This window comes from Oncorhynchus masou, chromosome 15 (assembly GCF_036934945.1).
Source record: "Oncorhynchus masou masou isolate Uvic2021 chromosome 15, UVic_Omas_1.1, whole genome shotgun sequence".
Classification (NCBI taxonomy): Eukaryota; Metazoa; Chordata; class Actinopteri; order Salmoniformes; family Salmonidae; genus Oncorhynchus; species Oncorhynchus masou.
The window spans coordinates 67479958-67494116 of record NC_088226.1 but is presented as its reverse complement, the minus strand read 5'-3'; the positions used below and the strand labels follow the sequence as shown (position 1 = coordinate 67494116).

At 44.0% G+C, this 14159-nt stretch overlaps 1 protein-coding gene across 2 annotated transcripts in view; it reads left to right on the top strand.

Moving 5' to 3' along the window:
• Nucleotides 1-14159, top strand: part of LOC135556712 (zinc finger protein 609-like) — a 648963-nt gene that overhangs the window by 611949 nt on the left and 22855 nt on the right. For both annotated transcript variants that reach the window (XM_064990108.1, XM_064990107.1), the window contains exon 3: nt 10748-10835. In XM_064990108.1, the coding sequence (XP_064846180.1) occupies nt 10748-10835 (88 nt within the window). The remainder of the gene's footprint in view (nt 1-10747; nt 10836-14159) is intronic.

The window sequence follows — 14159 nt, the reverse complement described above, 5'->3', positions numbered from 1 at the left end:
GATGTTACTAGGTTAACTAGCTTGTCCTGCTTTGCATATAATCAATGCGTTGCCCGTTAATTTATCATCGAATCACAGCCTACTTCAACTTTGCCAAACGGGTGATGATTTAACAAATGCGCAATCGTTGCACCATTGTACCTAACCATAAACATCAATGCCTTTCTTAAAATCAATACACAGAACCTGCATATTTAGTTAAAAGAAATTCAGGTTAGCAGGCAATATTAACTAGGAAAATTGTGTCACTTCTCTTGCGTTCATTGCATGCAGAGTCAGGGTATATGCAACAGTTTGGGCCGCCTGGCTCGTTGCAAGCTAATTTGCCAGAATTGTACATAATTATGACATAACATTGAAGGTTGTGCAATGTAACAGCAATATTTAGACTTTACCCGTTAGATAAAATACGTAATGGTTCCGTATTTCACTGAAATAATAAATGTTTTGTTTTCTAAATGATAGTTTACGGATTTTACCATTAATGACCTAAGGCTCATATTTCTGTGTTTATTATATTATAATTAAGTCTATGATTTGATATTTGATATAGCAGTCTGACTGAGCGGTGGTAGGCAGCAGCAGGCTCGTAAACATTCATTCAAACAGCACTTTACTGCATTTGCCAGCAGCTCTTCGCAATGTTTGATTCACAGCGCTGTTTATGACTTCAAGCCTATCTATTCCCGAGATTAGGCTGGCAATACTATAGTGCCTATAAGAACATCCAATAGTCAAAGGTATATGGAATACAAATGGTATAGAGAGAAATAGTCAACGCGTCATAATTCCTATAATAACTACAACCTAAAACTTCTTAGTTTAATATTAATATTGAACCACCAGCTTGCATATGTTCTGAGCAAGGAACTTAGTTTGCTTTTTTACATGGCACATATTGCATTTTCACTTCTCCAACACTGTGTTTTTGCATTATTTAAACCAAATTGAGCATGTTTCATTATTTATTTGAGACTAAATAGATTTTATTTATGTATTATATTAAGTTTAAATAAAAGTGTTCATTGTTCATTCAGTATTGTTGTAAATGTCATTATTACAAATATAAATATAAATCGGACGATTAATCGGTATCGTCTTTTTTTGGTCCTCCAATGATTGGTATCGGCGTTGAAAAATCATAATCGGTGAACCTCTAATGTGTAGTGGGGGTTTAATGCCTGGTGGTTATGTGTAGTGAGTGTTCAGTGCCTGGGGGTTGTGTGTGGAAGTGAGTGAGTGAGGGAGTTAATTTGTTTTCTTGTCAAACTCCCCAGTGCTCGTGTGGTGGGACACCTGCTGAAGCTCGGCTAACGCTAGGCTAATGCTAGGCTAACGCTAGCCCTAAAAACACTTTCAAGTTGTTTTTCTGTACATTATTTACTATTTCTATTTTTGACAACTTCTACTTTTACTCCATACATTTTTCCTGACAACCAAAAGTACTCGTTACATTTTGATGCTTAGCAAGACAGGAACATTTTCCAATTCATGCACTAGTCAAGAGAACAAATCAAGAGAACATCCCTGGTCATCTCTACTGGCTCTGATCTGACGGATCAGAGGACTCACAGACTCACTAAGCACATTCTTAGTGTTGCCTCTTGGCTATCCGTAAATTAAAAACATTTGCTTAATATAAGGAATTTTAAACAATTTACTTTTGTGTATGTATATTTGGGTACTTTTTCCACAGCTGTCTGAAAGCAACACTGTGTGGCCTTTTTATCACTTCTTACTGGTGCTGTGGTTACATTCATACACACAGCGCTCACACTTCACGTAGACTAGACTACATTCACACACACAGCGCTCACACTTCACGTAGACTAGACTACATTCACACACACAGCGCTCACACTTCACATAGACTAGACTACATTCATACACACAGCGCTCACACTTCACATAGACTAGACTACATTCATACACACAGCGCTCACACTTCACACAGACTAGACTACATTCATACACACAGCGCTCACACTTCACACAGACTAGGTGACATTCATACACACAGCGCTCACACTTCACACAGACTAGACTACATTCATACACACAGTGCTCACACTTCACATAGACTAGACTGCATTCATACACACAGTGCTCACACTTCACACAGACTAGACTACATTCATACACACAGTGCTCACACTTCACATAGACTAGACTGCATTCATACACACAGCGCTCACACTTCACACAGACTAGACTACATTCACACACACAGCTCTCACACTTCACACAGACTAGGTTACATTCATACACACAGCTCTCACACTTCACAGACTAGTCTACATTCACACACACAGCTCTCTCACTTCACACAAACCAGACTTTTACCATTCATATATGTGAATTTGGGGACTTCCATCACCTCCTCAAGGCAGTTATGTGATTTCAGGGACTTACATGAGTAGTGTTTAATGGACAGAATCAGATTTTTAATGTCTTGGCACAGACTATTGACTTCCTTTACGAGGCTCCGGTGTTGAACCTCAACATTGCCTGCCATTTGAAATAACATTTGCATGCCTGAGAAAATGACATGGAATTGGCAGAGAGCTTCATTTTCTCTTGTACCTTACCCAGACAATGGAACCCAGGCTCATTTTCTATTGCACCTTACCCAGACAATGGAACCCAGGTTCATTTTCTATTGCACCTTACCCAGACAATGGAACCCAGGCTCATTTTCTATTGCACCTTACCCAGACAATGGAACCCAGGTTCATTTTCTCTTGTACCTTACCCACACAATGGAACCCAGGTTCATTTTCTCTTGCACCTTACCCAGGCAATGGAACCCAGCTTCATTTTCAGTGCTAGGCCTAACGGTTACCTTTCCAACAATGTACTGATGTCATACTAACTTTTGGCAGATGGGATAATTGCTTCCAAAGCTGTTCTGTCTGCCTAAACGTGAAGTCACGCAAGTTGATCATCGTTTGTTTGAAAGGCTTGTCTCGTTTAACTATTTTTCGTCTCATTGTTGTGCCGTTAACTTTGGTTCTATTGATGTTTTTACTGCTCTGACAGTTCAAATCTATCAGAACGGTTGTAAAGTGTTGGACAGCTATAGGCTTTTGAGTTAATGGTACATACTCCCTTTCTTGAAACCAAACCAATATTCTGCACTTGAGTTAAGCAACATTATCTGCAGTGTGCTGTGTAAACACAATCATTGTGACTGATATTTGAGAGAAGCTTCTAAGGCAAAACTGTCGGCTGACTGAGTTCAGGTCAATTATGAAAGCCAAAGCCCCTGAGGGAATGTCTCACTGAAAATGGACTGTCTGAGTGAGTGTGTGTGTGTGTGTTTCTTTGGAAGCTCATCCTGTGATACCAACTGCCCCCTAGTGGTCTAATAGGGGTATGGCAGTCTCTCTCAGCAGCCAGGCACACAGACAAGTCGAGCCTCACTTCTCCACTTCCTCTCGCTCTGCTAGTATCAAAGTGTCTGTCAGCCCGATGCACAAACCTTTCGGGAGACAAATTGAAGGCGACAGACCTGGGCTCTGGCAACCAGGGAACTCTTTCATATGCCTCAGCTGTTTCCTTCCCCGACACAAAAATAAACCTTTTTTTTCCTGTGGAGCTTCTGCAGTCTGCAGGCAGCAATGTCAGCTGGAGGACAACACCGCTCTGTTTTTCCTCCTCCTTCATCCCTCACTCAGCTGCATACAAATGGCTGTCTGTCAGTGTACTGTGCTGCTCCCAGCCTCTGTAATCAGGAACTGCTCTGTTCTAATGGAGGCGGGAGGGGTGTGTGTGTGTGTGTGTGTGTGTGTGTGTGTGTGTGTGTGTGTGTGTGTGTGTGCAGTTCCAACCCCAAAACCAGCGTGCTGAATACTGAACAGCTGCACCTTTTCTATTCAATACTCTGAGACCTGAATGTTGCTTGGTACCGTCGGGAATTAATATGAAACCAATGGAGCCAGAGAAGAAGACAGACGTTTTACGTTTCCCCAACCGATTGTGTTTTTATGTTTGTTTATTTGCGTTTAAAAAAAAACAACTTATTTTGTACATAATGTTGCCGCTACCGTCTCTTATGACCGAAAATAACTTCTGGACATCAGGACTGTGATTACTCACTACGGACTGGGAGAATCCTCTTTTTCCTTTAACTTCTTGACACTACCCATCCCTTTAGCGGGATAATTGTCATCAACAACCGCTGAATTGCAGAGCGCCACATTCAAATAATATGACTAAAAATATTTATATTCATGAAATCACAAGTGCTATATAGCAAAACAAAGCTTAGCCTTTTGTTAATCCACCTGTCGTGTCAGATTGTGAAAATATGCTTTACAGCGAAAGCAATCCAAGCGTTGCTTGTAAGTGTAAGTTTATCGATCACTCGACAAAACATTATGAACACCTAGCATCAAAGTAGCTTGGTCACGAAAATCAGAAAAGCAATAAAATGAATCGCTTACCTTTGATGATCTTCGGATGTTTTCACTCACGAGACTTCCAGTTACACAATAAATGTTCCTTTTGTTCCATAAAGATTATTTTTATATCCAAAATACCTCCGTTTATTTGGCGCGTTATGTTCAGAAATCTACAGAGTGGTCACGACAACGCAGATGAAAATTCCAAATAGTATCAGTAATGTCCACAGAAACATGTTAAATGTTTTTTTATAATCAATCCTCAAGTTGTTTTTAAAATATATAATCGATAATATATAAACCGCAACTGTCTTTTTCAGCAGGAGAGTGAGAGGCCATGGCTGCCCAAACTCTGTTGCATGAGCAAAACTCATGCGAACACCTGACGCAATGTTATCTTTCTCGCTCATTTTTCAAAATAAAAGCCTGAAACTATGTCTGAAGACTGTTGACACCTTGAGGAAGCGATAGGAAAAGGAATCTGGTTGATATCCCTTTAAATGGAGCAAAAGCAGGCTATGGAACATGGAGTTTTCAAAATAGAAGCCACTTTCTGGTTTGATTTTTCTCAGGTTTTCGCCTGCAATATCAGTTCTGTTATACTCATCAAACAATATTTTGACAGTTTTTGAAACTTTAGTGTTTTCTATCCTAATCTGTCAATTATATGCATATTCTAGCATCTGGTCCTGAGAAATAGGCCGTTTACTTTGAGAACGTTATTTTTCCAAACATAAAAATAGTGCCCCCCAGCTTCAAGAGGCTAATGAGTCTGACGAGCCTGACGTGAATGATATACTGCTTTCTTGGGAACAGGCCCAGATCCCCGTGATTTGCGTGAAGAGGAGGCAGAGAAAAAGGGGCCGGAGGATGGGCTGCCTTCTGAGAATTCGTAGGCGATTGAATAAACCCCCACCTCCTTCCATTCTGCTAGCAAAAGTTAAATCTTTGGAGAATAAAATCGATGACCTACGCGCAAGATTAAACTACCAATGGGACATTCAAAACTGTAATATCTTACACTTCATGGAATCGTGGCTGAACGACAACACTATCAACATATAGCTGGCTGGTTATACACTGTACCGGCAGGATAGAACAAATTTCTATCAGCATGTTAAATGTGCAACCAGAGATGACAAAAACTCTGGACCACCTTTACTCCACACACAGAGACACGTACAAAGCTCTCCCTCGCCCTCCATTTGGCAAAGCTGACCTTCTCCTGATTCCTGCTTACAAGTAAAAACTAGTCAGGAACCACCAGTGACTTGATCAATAAAAAAGTGGTCAGATGAAGCAGATTCTAAACTACAGGACTGTTTTTCTAGCACAGACTGGAATATGTATCGGGATTCCTCCAACGGCATTGAGGAGTCATCAGTCATTGGCTTCATCAATCGATGATGTCATCCCCACAGTGACCATGAGTACATACCCCAACCAGAAGCCATGGATTACAGGCACCATCCACACTGAGCTAAAGGTTAGAGCTGCCGCTTTCAAGGAGCGGGACTCTAACCCTGACGCTTATAAGAAATCCTGCTATGTCCTCCGACGAACCATCAAACAGGCAAAGAGTCAATACAGGACTAAGATGAAATCGTAATACACCGACTCTGATGCTCGTCGGATGTGGCAGGGCCAGTAAACCATTACAGACTCCAAAGGGAAGCACAGCCGAGAGCTGCCCAGTGACACGAGCCTACCAGGCAAGCTAAACTACTTCTATGCTCGCTTCGAGGCAAATAACACTGAAACATGCATGAGAGCACCAGCTGTTCCGGAAGACTGTGTGATCACGCTCTCCGCAGCCGACGTGAGTAAAACTTTTAAACAGGTCAGAATTCACAAGGCGGCAGGGCCAGACGGATTACCAGGACGTGTGCTGCGAGCATGCGCTGACCAACTAGCAAGTGTCTTCACTACCATTTTCAACCTCTCCCTGTCCAGTCTGTAATACCAACATGTTTTAAGCAGACCACCATAGTGCCCGTGTCCAAGAACACTAAGGCAACCTTCCTAAATGACTACCGACCCGTAGCACTCAAGTCTGTAGCCATGAAGTGCTTTGAAAGGCTGATCATGGCTCACATCAACACCATTATCCCAGAAACCCTAGATAGACCCACCCCAATTTGCATACTGCCCCAGCAGATCCCCAGACAATGCAATCTCTATTGCACTCCACACTGCCCTTTTCCCGCATGCACAAAAGGAACACCTATGTGAGAATGCTATTCATTGACAACAGCTTAACGTTCAACACAATAGTGCCCTCAAAGCTCATCAATAAGTTAATGTTCCTGGGACTAAATGCAACAGGATCCTGGACTTCCTGATGGGCCACCCCCAGGTGGTATGGATAGGTAACAACACATCCACCACACTGATCCTCAACACAGGCGCCCCTCAGGGGTGCGTGCTCAGTCCCTTCCTGTACTTCCTGTTCACTCATGACTGCACAGCCAGGCACATCTCCAACGCCATCATTAAGTTTTCAGATTCACACACCAGTGGTAGTAGGCCTGATCACTGACAACGACGAGACAGCCTATTGGGAGGAGGTCAGAGACCTGGCTGTGTGGTGCCAGGCAAACAGCCTCTCCCTCAATGTCACCAACAAACTAACATGGTCCAAGCACACCAAGACAGTTGTGAAGAGGGCACAACAAAACCTATTCCCCCTCAGGAGGCTGAAAAGATTTGGCATGGGTCCTCAGATCCTCAAAAGGTTCTACAGCTGCACCATCGAGAGCATCGTGACTGGTTGCATCACTGCCTAGTACGGCAACTGCTTGGCCTCCGACCGCAAGGCACTACAGAGGGTAGTGCGAACCGCCCAGGACATCACTTGGTCCAAGCTTCCTGCCATCCAGGACCTCTGTACCAGGCGGTGTCAGAAGAAGGCCCTAGAAATTGTCAGACTCCAGCCACCCTAGTTATAGACTGTTCTCTCTGCTACCGCATGGCAAGCAGTACCGGAGCACCAAGGTCCTAGAGGTCTCGACTTGGCACTCCTCTGTTACAACGCTGCTCCTCTCTGTTGTTATCATCTATGCATAGTCACTTTAATAACTCTACCTACATGTACATATTACCTCAATTACCTCGACTAACCAGTGCCCCGCACATTGACTCAGTACTGGTACCCCCTGAATATAGCCTCCACATTGACTCTGTACCGGTACCCCCCTGTATATTGCCTCCACATTGACTCTGTACCATAACACCCTGTATATAGCCTCCACATTGACTCTGTACCGGTACCCCTTGTATATAGCCACCACATTGACTCTGTACCGGTACCCCCTGTATATAGCCTCCACATTGACTCTGTACTGGTAACACCCTGTATATAGCCTCCACATTGACTCTGTACCGGTACCCACTGTATATAGCCTCCACATTGACTCTGTACCGGTACCCCTGTATATATCCACATTGACTCTGCCGGTACCACCTGTATATAGCCCCACATTGACTCTGTACCGGTACCCCCTGTATATAGCCTCCACATTGACTCTGTACCCCCTGTATATAGCCTCCACATTGACTCTGTACGGTACCCCTGTATATAGCCTCCACATTGACTCTGTAGCCCCTGTATATAGCCTCCACATTGACTCTGACCGGTACCCCCTGTATATAGCCTCCACATTGACTCTGTACCGGTACCCCCTGTATATAGCCTCCACATTGACTCTGTACCGGTACCCCCTGTATATAGCCTCCACATTGACTCTACCGGTACCCCCTGTATATAGCCTCCACATTGACTCTGTACCGGTACCCCCTGTATATAGCCTCCACATTGACTCTGTACGGTACCCCCTGTATATAGCCTCCACATTGACTCTGTACCGGTACCCCCTGTATATAGCCTCCACATTGACTCTGTACTGGTACCCCCTGTATATAGCCTCCACATTGACTCTGTACTGGTACCCCCCTGTATATAGCCTCCACATTGACTCTGTACTGGTACCCCCTGTATATAGCCTCCACATTGACTCTGTACCGGTACCCCCTGTATATAGCCTCCACATTGACTCTGTACCGGTACCCCCTGTATATAGCCTCCACATTGACTCTGTACCGGTACCCCCTGTATATAGCCTCCACATTGACTCTGTACTGGTACCCCCTGTATATAGCCTCCACATTGACTCTGTACTGGTACCCCCTGTATATAGCCTCCACATTGACTCTGTACTGGTACCCCCTGTATATAGCCTCCACATTGACTCTGTACTGGTACCCCCTGTATATAGCCTCCACATTGACTCTGTACTGGTACCCCCTGTATATAGCCTCCACATTGACTCTGTACTGGTACCCCCTGTATATAGCCTCCACATTGACTCTGTACCGGTACCCCCTGTATATAGCCTCCACATTGACTCTGTACTGGTACCCCCTGTATATAGCCTCCACATTGACTCTGTACTGGTACCCCCTGTATATAGCCTCCACATTGACTCTGTACTGGTACCCCCTGTATATAGCCTCCACATTGACTCTGTATACCCCCTGTATATAGCCTCCACATTGACTCTGTACTGGTACCCCCTGTATATAGCCTCCACATTGACTCTGTACTGGTACCCCTGTATATAGCCTCCACATTGACTCTGTACTGGTACCCCCTGTATATAGCCTCCACATAGACTCATATCGGGTATATATTCTCGCTATTGTTATTTTAATTTAATTACTTGTTACTTTTATTTCTTATTCTTATCCGTATTTTTTTTTTTACTTTGAAACTAAGTAAGCACTTCACTGTTGTATTCGGCGCATGTGACTAATAATATTTGATTTGATTAGTATGACCGATTCTAGTACTAGTCGTGATGGGGGGGGGGGGTGGATCGGTAGTTACATATCAGGATATTATTTTTGACGATACATCGTATCATTTGACAATATCTCAATATTATTTTTGTGCTAGTCGGCTATACCTGCACAAACTCCAGTAGGTTTCTTGCTCTCCATCTTTTCAAAACAGGAAGCCAATTTGTTTTTGGCACATTTTATTTCCCTGACTGATCAAAACTTGTTTTCTCATGTCTCTCTCTCCCACTCTCTCTCCCTCTCTCTCTCTCTGTCTCTCTGTCTCTCTCTGTCTCTCTCCTCTCTCGTCCATCGGCAGCAGACATATGTTTGGAACAGAGAATCGCAGTACATAACGTATCGGCACCTTGGTATTGGGATTTCCCTATTTACTAGCCTATTCTGTCCATGCTGACAGTATTTGGGATGAAAGTTGTCATGCTATGCTAATATCACTCATTAAGTGTTCAATCAATCAAATGTATTTATAAAGCCCTTCAGCAGATGTCACAGTGGCTTATAAATAACCAGATGAAAAGCTCAGAGCAGTGCAGAGGCAGGGAGCACAGTGGCGAGGACTCACCAGAAAGCAGGGAGCACAGTGGCGAGGACTCACCAGAAGGCAGGGAGCACAGTGGCGAGGACTCACTAGAAGGCAGGGAGCACAGTGGCGAGGACTCACTAGAAGGCAGGGAGCACAGTGGCGAGGACTCACTAGAAGGCAGGGAGCACAGTGGCGAGGACTCCCTAGAAGGCAGGGAGCAAAGTGGCGAGGACTCACTAGAAGGCAGGGAGCACAGTGGCGAGGACTCACTAGAAGGCAGGGAGCACAGTGGCGAGGACTCACCAGAAGGCAGGGAGCACAGTGGCGAGGACTCACTAGAAGGCAGGGAGCACAGTGGCGAGGACTCACCAGAAGGCAGGGAGCACAGTGGCGAGGACTCACTAGAAGGCAGGGAGCACAGTGGCGAGGACTCACCAGAAGGCAGGGAGCACAGTGGCGAGGACTCACTAGAAGGCAGGGAGCACAGTGGCGAGGACTCACTAGAAGGCAGGGAGCACAGTGGCGAGGACTCACCAGAAGGCAGGGAGCACAGTGGCGAGGACTCACTAGAAGGCAGGGAGCACAGTGGCGAGGACTCCCTAGAAAGCAGGGAGCACAGTGGCGAGGACTCACTAGAAGGCAGGGAGCACAGTGGCGAGGACTCCCTAGAAGGCAGGGAGCACAGTGGTGAGGACTCACTAGAAGGCAGGGAGCACAGTGGCGAGGACTCACTAGAAGGCAGGGAGCACAGTGGCGAGGACTCACCAGAAGGCAGGGAGCACAGTGGCGAGGACTCACTAGAAGGCAGGGAGCACAGTGGCGAGGACTCACCAGAAGGCAGGGAGCACAGTGGCGAGGACTCACTAGAAGGCAGGATGGGTTTACACTCCTTGACTGATGAAGGAAGACATGATGACAGTTCCTCTGTGATCATCATTCCTTCTCTCCCTCTCTCTGTTCCCAGGCATGCTGGTAGTTAACGTGACCTGGAGAAACAAGACCTATGTCGGCACCCTCCTGGACTGCACCAGACACAACTGGGCCCCGCCAAGGTAAACAGGAACTCTCACAACTAATCATTAACACACACACACCCTTTCAAACTGAACATTCAGTCGGTCAGACACTTGAAAACTGACATATTGTTTGTCTTGAGGGCATATTTCCCTCCCCATAGCTTTTCCTTTGCTGGAGCCATTATGAATGAAATATCCTTGGGTAACGTCTCCGAAGCCCCCCCCCCCATAGCTTTTCCTTTGCTGGAACCATTATGAATGAAATATCCTTGGGTAACGTCTCCGAAGCCCCCCCCATAGCTTTTCCTTTGCTCGGAGCCATTATGAATGAAATATCCTTGGGTAACATCTCCGAAGCTTTCCCCTCCCCGCTGACTCAGGGCTTTGGAAATGCAACAACGAGAGTTGGAATGATTTTTCTCCTCTGCCTTCTATCCTGTCCTCAGCATCACAGGAGCTGTCTAAGCCTTTTATAGACTTCTCTACTAAACACCCCACTGGTCTGTCCACAGCCTGCTGGGTCTGAGTGTCCTCAACAATGTTCAAAAGCTTGAAAGCTATCTGTGCAACAGAATCAGGTAGTAAGCTATCTGTACAACAGAATCAGGTAGTATTATCAATAGGTAGTAAGCTATCTGTGCAACAGAATCAGGTAGTAAGCTATCTGTGCAACAGAATCAGGTAGTAAGCTATCTGTGCAACAGAATCAGGTAGTAAGCTATCTGTGCAACAGAATCAGGTAGTAAGCTATCTGTGCAACAGAATCAGGTAGTAAGCTATCTGTACAACAGAATCAGGTAGTATTATCAATAGGTAGTAAGCTATCTGTGCAACAGAATCAGGTAGTAAGCTATCTGTGCAACAGAATCAGGTAGTAAGCTATCTGTACAACAGAATCAGGTAGTATTATCAATAGGTAGTAAGCTATCTGTGCAACAGAATCAGGTAGTAAGCTATCTGTACAACAGAATCAGGTAGTATTATCAATAGGTAGTAAGCTATCTGTGCAACAGAATCAGGTAGTAAGCTATCTGTACAACAGAATCAGGTAGTAAGCTATCTGTACAACAGAATCAGGTAGTAAGCTATCTGTACAACAGAATCAGGTAGTATTATCAATAGGTAGTAAGCTATCTGTACAACAGAATCAGGTAGTAAGCTATCTGTACAACAGAATCAGGTAGTAAGCTATCTGTACAACAGAATCAGGTAGTAAGCTATCTGTACAACAGAATCAGGTAGTAAGCTATCTGTACAACAGAATCAGGTAGTATTATCAATAGGTAGTAAGCTATCTGTACAACAGAATCAGGTAGTAAGCTATCTGTGCAACATAATAGTACAGAATCAGGTAGTAAGCTATCTGTGCAACAGAAACAGGTAGTAAGCTATCTGTACAACAGAATCAGGTAGTATTATCAATAGGTAGTAAGCTATCTGTACAACAGAATCAGGTAGTAAGCTATCTGTACAACAGAATCAGGTAGTAAGCTATCTGTACAACAGAATCAGGTAGTAAGCTATCTGTGCAACAGAAACAGGTAGTAAGCTATCTGTACAACAGAATCAGGTAGTATTATCAATAGGTAGTAAGCTATCTGTACAACAGAATCAGGTAGTAAGCTATCTGTACAACAGAATCAGGTAGTAAGCTATCTGTGCAACATAATCAGGTAGTAAGCTATCTGTGCAACAGAAACAGGTAGTAAGCTATCTGTACAACAGAATCAGGTAGTAAGCTATCTGTACAACAGAATCAGGTAGTAAGCTATCTGTACAACAGAATCAGGTAGTAAGCTATCTGTACAACAGAATCAGGTAGTAAGCTATCTGTACAACAGAATCAGGTAGTATTATCAATAGGTAGTAAGCTATCTGTACAACAGAATCAGGTAGTAAGCTATCTGTGCAACATAATCAGGTAGTAAGCTATCTGTGCAACAGAAACAGGTAGTAAGCTATCTGTACAACAGAATCAGGTAGTATTATCAATAGGTAGTAAGCTATCTGTACAACAGAATCAGGTAGTAAGCTATCTGTACAACAGAATCAGGTAGTAAGCTATCTGTACAACAGAATCAGGTAGTAAGCTATCTGTGCAACAGAAACAGGTAGTAAGCTATCTGTACAACAGAATCAGGTAGTATTATCAATAGGTAGTAAGCTATCTGTACAACAGAATCAGGTAGTAAGCTATCTGTACAACAGAATCAGGTAGTAAGCTATCTGTGCAACATAATCAGGTAGTAAGCTATCTGTGCAACAGAAACAGGTAGTAAGCTATCTGTACAACAGAATCAGGTAGTATTATCAATAGGTAGTAAGCTTTTTCTTTTGAATGCTGCAGACATTGCGGACGAGGAAGGTCTTAGTATATTGTATTATGAGCAGGCAGAGTGTAATGGCGTTTGCCACTGTGTTCCGTATCAGTGGACAACCAGACTCTTCAAAACATGTCCGCTGGCCAGTCCCAGGATAGGGAGACCATATTGTACACAGGGAAATTCACATCAGGGCTACTTTGTAGATTGTTTCATTTAATGAATCTATTAAAGGTTTGCCAAACCTCTATTTTGACAATAAATAATTGATCAAATATCTATAAGACAATACGGGCCCTAAAAGAGTTGAAAGGTCATTGCTTCTTCACCGTGTGTTGGAGAGGAAGATGAACAATGACCATAGTGATGTAAGTTATAGTCCTGCATCTCCATCGTCTTGTGTGTCCAATGTTATTAGTCACATGATGCCGAATACAACAGGTGGAGTAGACCTCAGTGACATGCTGAATACAACAGGTGTAGTAGACCTCACAGTGACATGCTGAATACAACAGGTGTAGTAGACCTCACAGTGAAATGCTGAATACAACAGGAGTAGTAGACCTCACAGTGACATGCTGAATACAACAGGTGTAGTAGACCTCACAGTGACATGCTGAATACAACAGGTGTAGTAGACCTCACAGTGACATGCTGAATACAACAGGTGTAGTAGACCTTACAGTGAAATGCTGAATACAACAGGTGGAGTAGACCTCACAGTGACATGCTGAATACAACAGGTGTAGTAGACCTCACAGTGACATGCTGAATACAACAGGTGTAGTAGACCTCACAGTGACATGCTGAATACAACAGGTGTAGTAGACCTTACAGTGAAATGCTGAATACAACAGGTGGAGTAGACCTCACAGTGACATGCTGAATACAGCAGGTGTAGTAGACCTCACAGTGACATGCTGAATACAACAGGTGTAGTAGACCTCACAGTGACATGCTGAATACAACAGGTGTAGTAGACCTCACAGTGACATGCTGAATACAACAGGTGTAGTAGACCTCACAGTGAAATGTTGAA